Source organism: Emydura macquarii, unplaced genomic scaffold (assembly GCF_026122565.2).
Source record: "Emydura macquarii macquarii isolate MOO-44397 ecotype Brisbane River unplaced genomic scaffold, CSIRO-AGI_Emac_v2 contig_446, whole genome shotgun sequence".
Lineage (NCBI taxonomy): Eukaryota > Metazoa > Chordata > Testudines > Chelidae > Emydura > Emydura macquarii.
Window position 1 is genome coordinate 57,646 of NW_027130583.1, and position 6,280 is coordinate 63,925.

Sequence of the window (6,280 nt, forward strand, 5' to 3'; positions counted from 1 at the left end):
CGCCCCTGCACTTTCCTGCCCAGCCCAGCGCCTCCTTCTCTGGTTCCCCAAGCCGCTGGGACCCCTGCCCTGAGCTGCCCAGTGACTCGGACGGGAGGTGCGGGGCGGGCAGGGCCGCTGCATACCGGCGGGATGACACAAGCTGCGCACGGCACGCTTTGCACAGTTTTAAGGGAACTCCAGCGGCAGGGCCCCCCCCGCCCGAACAGCCGCTGGCCACGCACACGGCCCGTCGCGGGGTGTGTCCCGCGACCCTCGGCACCCCGACACAGAGCTGGCCCCGGCGGGGCTGCGTCCCGCACAGCTCCCGGAAAGAGCCGGGCCCAGGCGCACGCCGCTGACACGCTCGCTCGCGCCTCACACTCACACTCACACTCACACGCCCGCCCCGGGGTAGCCCCGGCCGGCCCGCTCCCGTCTCACACTTTGCCGGCACGTGTCTCGCTCCGCACGGCCGGGGCGGCTGGGGCAGCGGGCGGGCGGGTGTCCCGGGAGTTGGGGGCGGGCAGGGTCTGTCCCGGGGCGCGGGGGTGTCCCGGGCGCTGGGGGTGGGGAGGATCGGGGGGGGGGGGCGGGCCCTGCACTTGCCCGGGAGGAAAAACATTGGCAACATGTTGGCGCCGCGGGGCGGGGCGGTGGGGCCGGCGGGCGGGCGGGCGTGGGGCGGGGACAGCCGGGGCCGGGGCCGCCTCCCTCCCCGCCCCGCCGGGCTTTGTTCGGAATCGTAGCGGCGGGAGCCAGGCGGCGGCGGCGGCGCTTTGTCCGGCCGGGAGCGTGTCCAGCTCTGGTGAGCGGATCGGGGCCGGGCGGGGGGGCTCGCTCGGGGAGCGCCGCGGGTCCCGGGGCAGCCTGAGCCCCCGACTCCAGCGCTGCGGGCTCGGGAGCCAGGCGGGGGTCAGGTTTGTGTAGCGCCGAGCCGAGCCGAGCCGGCCCCTGTTACCTGACCCGGCCGGGCCGGGACAAAAGGCGCTTTGTGTGGGGCAGGGAACCCGCCCGGCCGGGCTCCGAGGCAGCGAGTAGCGACCCCCGCCGGGCGCTACAGCCCCGCGCCGCCCCCCAGCCAGGGCCGCTGGAGCTGGGACGTTTCCGAAGCTCCGCGTGGCTCGGGCGGCCCCGCTGCGGGATGCGGACGGACGGACTCACCGCAGCCGGGCCGCGGGACAGCTCCGGGCTGGGCGGCCCCTGCCCCAGGGCTCGCCTATCCGGCCCGGCCCGGGAAAGCCACGCGGGCGCGGCACGAGCCAGGTGTGTCTGCGCCGCTCGCTCGCTCTTGGTGCTGGCCGGGCCGGGGCCGGGCTCCCTGGGGCGCCCTCCCCTGCCGGGCTGCTGTAAGCGGGGCCGGGGCCGGGCCCCTCCCTGAGAGGAGCACAGCCCCCGCGCTCTGGGAAAGGGGCTGGCGCGGGCTGGGGCTGGCCCGTAGCCGAGCCCTGAGGAAGCCCCTGGCTAGTGAACAGGGGCCGCACGGAGTCACCTGGGTGAGGTGGAAGAGCCTTGCCCCCCCCCTTTGTGCTCTGCAGGCCCCCCTGCCCCGGCCCGGCTGACTTGCCAGACGCCCCCTTGGCATCAGCCTGGAGCCAGCAGGGAGTGGAGCCAGGGGAGAAGCCCTACAAAGCCTCCACGTCGGGAGCTCCCCTCAGCAGTTCCAGGGCCGCCCTCTGGCCTCCCTGCCCCTGCTGTGAGGGACCTTTGGGGCCAGGTGCCTCCTTGGCCTCCTACCTACTGCCCCGGCTCTGCTCCCAGCTGGCCCCTCTGCCAGCTCTGCCCTCTGGGAATGTGAATCCTCCCCGGGGTGAGGGGGCTGCAGGGTCTGACTCCAGCAAGGAGGGGCCTGGGCTGCCTGGCTGGCTGGAGGGAAATTGGGAGTTAGATGCAGGAGGGATGAGGGCCGGCCATGCAGCTAGTGGCGGGGTCGGGGGGGGGGATGATGGCCCCCGGGGCCCCTGGGAGGTTTATAGCTTACGTTATTGGAAATAAAGAGACTTGAAGGGTGCCCCATGCCCCATCCAGGGGGTTCTGGCTGGCGGTCTGGGCCTGGGATGGGCACCGTCTCCATCGCATGGACTCCGCTGCCTTCGGGGGTGGGCACAGGGGAAGCTCCGTCCCTTGTTTCCTTAGAGCAGAGGTCCCCAAACTGTGGGGCACCCCCCTTGGGGGCCGTGGAAGAACATTCGGGGGAGCAGAGCAGGGCCCGGGCCAGCCCCCATGGAGGTGGGAAGGGAGCGCCACCCAGCCCGCTCTGCTCTGAGCCTGGCCACGGCCCCAGGTACAGCCTTGGACCCCAGCTGCAGCCCCCTGATCCTGGCCCCACTCCCAGCCATAGCCCCCGGCCCCAACTGTGGCCCCACTCCCAGCCCCAGCTGGGGAGAGTGGGGGAGGGGTGCAGACAGGGGAAGGGGGACGTGTGGGACCCTGCCGTAGAGGATGAGAATCCTCGCTCTCTGGAAGCAGCAGCCTGGGCCCGACCTGTTTGGGAGCTGCTAGGTGCTGGTCCCCTGGGCCGGGCTGGGCTGGGTGTCATTGGACCCACCCTCCCGTAGTTACAGGTGCTGCTTGGAGCTTGAAATGAGCACCAGGAAGCTGCTGTCCCTGGCTGGGTCAGGACAGGGGAGAGCTCAGTGCCTTTCCCCTCGCAGCGGGCGGGTCGGGGAGCAGCAGGGAGAGCGCTGGCTGCAGGGAGTCCAAGCAGTGGTCTCGGCGAAGACGGCGTCTCTTTCCATTTTGCGCTGGAGAAGCAGAGCCCTGACTGGGACCCGAGGGGCAGCGCAGGAGTGTCCCTGCCTGACTGGGCGCTGTGCACACGGAGGGCCGGCTCCAGATGTCTCCGAAGGCTGGTGTGCCCACCACTGCCCTGGCTACCTGAGTCCTGCCTGCACCCGTCAGCTCCCTCTCCTGGCTGTGCAGGGCAGCTGCCCCTTGTGGGAGGCAAGTTCTTGCCCTGCTGCTGTGCCACGTGGCGGTGCTGAGGCAGCCGTGGTGTCTCCGTGGCCAGTGCAGAGGTGCCTCCCCTGGGGCGCTCGTTGTGTGTGAGCACCGGAGCGGGGCGGTGCGCCGTTCACAAAGCCTCTGTCCTTGTTCCAGGATGTGGCACTGGTCCAGGACCCGCGCGGATCCGTGTGACGAGGACAAACAGGAGCAGCTCCTGGCCTGGCTGCGCTGTAAGGAACACGCTGGAGGGTGCTGTCCCGCTGCCGTTCCCAGCTGGTGCCTCCTCTGCGCTGGATGCTCCCTTCTTTACCTTCCCCAGATCTCTTCTGGGCCGGGGGAGGAGATGTCCTTCCCAACCTCCCCAGTGCTTTGGCCTCACATCCCCTCTGCGCAGCACCTTTTGCATGGTCCCAGAGTTGAAGTCCCAGAGTTTAATGGTCTCTTCGACCATTAGATCATCTGGTCTGACCTGCAGAGCACAGGCCAGAGAACTCCACTCAGTGACCCCTGTGTCCAGCCTACTGACTTGGGATGGACTAACGCGTCTGCCAGGAAAGCCTCCAGTCTTGGTCTGAAACGTCCAGGGATGGGGAATCCAACGCTTCCCTGGACAGCTTGTTCTGATGGTTAATCAGCCTCACTCTTAATTTGTGCCTAATTTCTCATTTGAATTTGTCTGGCTTCAGCTTGCAGCGTCGGTTCTTGTCCTGCCTCTCTCCCCGAGATTAGGGAGCCCTGTCATTTCTCCCCCTTGCGGCAATTATACACCGCAATCAAGTAATTTCTCTGTCTTCTTTTTGATCAAACAAACAGATTGAGCTCTGTGGGTCTCGCCCTGTGAAACGTTTTCTCCAGTCCTCGAATCATTTTTGTGGCTCTTTTCTGCACCCTTTCCTAGCAGGAAGTAGGAGCGGGGCGGGAGCAGTGTGTGTATTGGGGGGCTGCGTGTTATGCTGGGAGGCATCTTCACTCTGCCCTCTGGGCAGGGGTCTCTCTTTGTTCCCACAGTGCGGGGCAGGCACTTTTGGGATCAGGGCCTCTGGCTGGGTCAGGCCAGAGCAGAGAAAGTCACGGGATTGACTCTGGAGTCAATCCAGAGTGGCACTGTGTTTGAAGTAGGCCCCAGTTGCTGCTGACCCCATCCCTGGTGGGTGCGGTGGGGCTGGGTCACTCAGCCCCTGCCAGAGTCTCCTGCTGAAAGAGAGAGTCAGTCCTGGGGGTGGAGGGCTGGGCTGGGCTGGGCTGTGGGGAGCATGGCTTCCAGTCGCCGACAGCGGTGCTCCCTTCTGGGGGAGGGAGCGTGCACGTGACCCGCCTGTCTGTCTGCCTCTGAGGTGCAGGGTTTACGACAGGCTCCTGGCGGACCGCTGGCAAACAGGCTGTCTGCTCCTCGCAGGCCTGTGCTGATGGAGGGCGAATGCGGGCAGGCGGGGGCGTGAGGGGGAAGCTACTTGTAGTGTTGTTTGGGGGGGAGAGATGCGCTGAGTGGCAGGTGGGAGATGCCCTGGGGGAGGGAGGCAGGCAGCCTTTGCGTGAAGGATTCTGGAGGGGCTGTACTGAGTAGGTGGTCGGGAGTGAGCCGTTGGCTCTCTGCCCCTCTGCAAGATGCCCCTGGCCCCAGCCCACTGCCTGGACCTGGGACTGCAGCCAGTGGGGCAGGGAACCCAGCACTGGGGGCTGGCACGGCGACCTCTGTCTCCTGTAGTATACCCATGCTGTGGTGCTCTGGCTGGAGCCCTGCTGCCGTGGGGTGGGGGGGCATCCTCTCCTGGTTGTGAGTGCTGTGCTGCTGCTTGTGGGGCTGGGGCTTAGCTGGGGCTTGTGGGCTGGGTTCACTCTGAAGTTTATCGTCTGTCCCCTCCCCTTGCCTCCTGCAGGGTCTGAGCCCTCGTCCAGATCAGGATGAGCTGGAGTTTCCTGACCCGGCTCCTGGAGGAGATCAACAACCACTCAACGTTTGTGGGCAAGGTCTGGCTCACCGTCCTCATCGTCTTCCGAATTGTGCTGACGGCCGTGGGCGGCGAGTCCATCTACTATGACGAGCAGAGCAAGTTTGTGTGCAACACGCAGCAGCCAGGCTGCGAGAACGTCTGCTACGACGCCTTCGCGCCTCTCTCCCACGTCCGCTTCTGGATCTTCCAGATCATCATGGTGGCCACGCCCTCCGTCATGTACTTGGGCTTCGCCATGCACCGCATCGCCCGCGAGCCTGCAGGCAGCCGGCAGAGCAGCAGGGGCCGGCGGGCGTGCATGCCAGTGGTGCGGCGGGGTGCCGGGCGGGACTACGAGGAGGCCGAGGATGACGACGAGGAGGATCCCATGATCTTCGAGGAGATCGAGGTGCAGAAGGAGAAGGGCGGGGAAGGGGGCGAGAAGCACGACGGGCGCCGGCGTATCAGCCAGGACGGGCTGATGAAGGCCTATGTGCTGCAGCTGCTGTGCCGCACGGTGCTGGAGGTGGCCTTCCTCTGCGGGCAGTATGTGCTGTACCACTTGGAGGTGAGCCCCTCCTACGTGTGCACCCGCAGCCCCTGCCCGCACACCGTCGACTGCTTCGTCTCCCGGCCCACCGAGAAGACCATCTTTCTGCTCATCATGTATGCGGTCAGCGGGCTCTGCCTCCTCCTCAACTTCTGCGAGCTCTGTCACCTGGGCGTAGGCCGCATCCGGGACTTGCTGGGCCGGGGCAGCGACGGCCCGAGTCCCCACAACGCCCCCCCGGGGCCGCCCTATGCCAAGAAGGCCCCCAGTGCGCCCCCCAACTACCACTCGCTGAAGAAAGAGCCCCTGAAGGGCCAGCTGGCCAACGGCAAGCTGGACTGCAGCGAGAACCTGGCCAACTCCACGGCCGAGCGCTTCGCTCTGGCCAGGGCGCCCCCGGAGCACGAGCTGGACCGGCTGCGCAAGCACCTCCGCATGGCCCAGGAGCACCTGGAGATGGCCTTCCAGCTGAACCCCCCCCTCGAGACAGCCAGCCCCTCGCGGAGCAGCAGCCCTGAGGCCAACGGCATCGCGGCTGAGCAGAACCGCCTCAACTTCGCCCACGAAAAGGAAGGGGCTGTTTGCGAGAGGACCACAGGTGAGTAAGGGCTGGGCCGCAGCCTGCCCCCGTCTCTGTGCCCCGACCACGGGGCTCCCTGGGGAGTTGGCTGTCTCTGACCCCTCTGGGGGGTGCTCAAGCCCTTTCGGTCGGCAGCCTGGACCCTAACCTGCGTGTTCTCCTCCCCACAGGGCTGTGAGCTGCTGGCTGCAGAGATGGCGGCTGGGAGTGGCCGCCTTGATGAAGCGGTGGAACCCGCGGCAGCCTGTGCTGAGGGAAGGGGGTGAGGGATGGGTTTGGGGGTTGAGCTTCCGG

The 6,280-nt window shown here is 67.2% G+C and overlaps 1 protein-coding gene across 2 annotated transcripts; it reads left to right on the top strand.

Moving 5' to 3' along the window:
* The first annotated feature begins 746 nt into the window (after nt 1–746).
* Nucleotides 747–6,280, top strand: LOC137146392 (gap junction gamma-1 protein-like). 2 transcript variants are annotated; one of them, XM_067537643.1, is made up of 4 exons: nt 1,212–1,245; nt 3,079–3,155; nt 4,803–6,004; nt 6,157–6,280. In XM_067537643.1, the coding sequence occupies exons 3-4, from the start codon at nt 4,828–4,830 to the stop codon at nt 6,162–6,164; spliced, it is 1,185 nt and encodes a 394-aa protein (XP_067393744.1). In that variant the 5' UTR covers nt 1,212–1,245; nt 3,079–3,155; nt 4,803–4,827; the 3' UTR covers nt 6,165–6,280. The 2 variants fall into 2 exon arrangements, with proteins under 2 accessions (XP_067393745.1, XP_067393744.1); XM_067537644.1 differs by lacking the exons at nt 1,212–1,245; nt 3,079–3,155 and adding an exon at nt 747–787.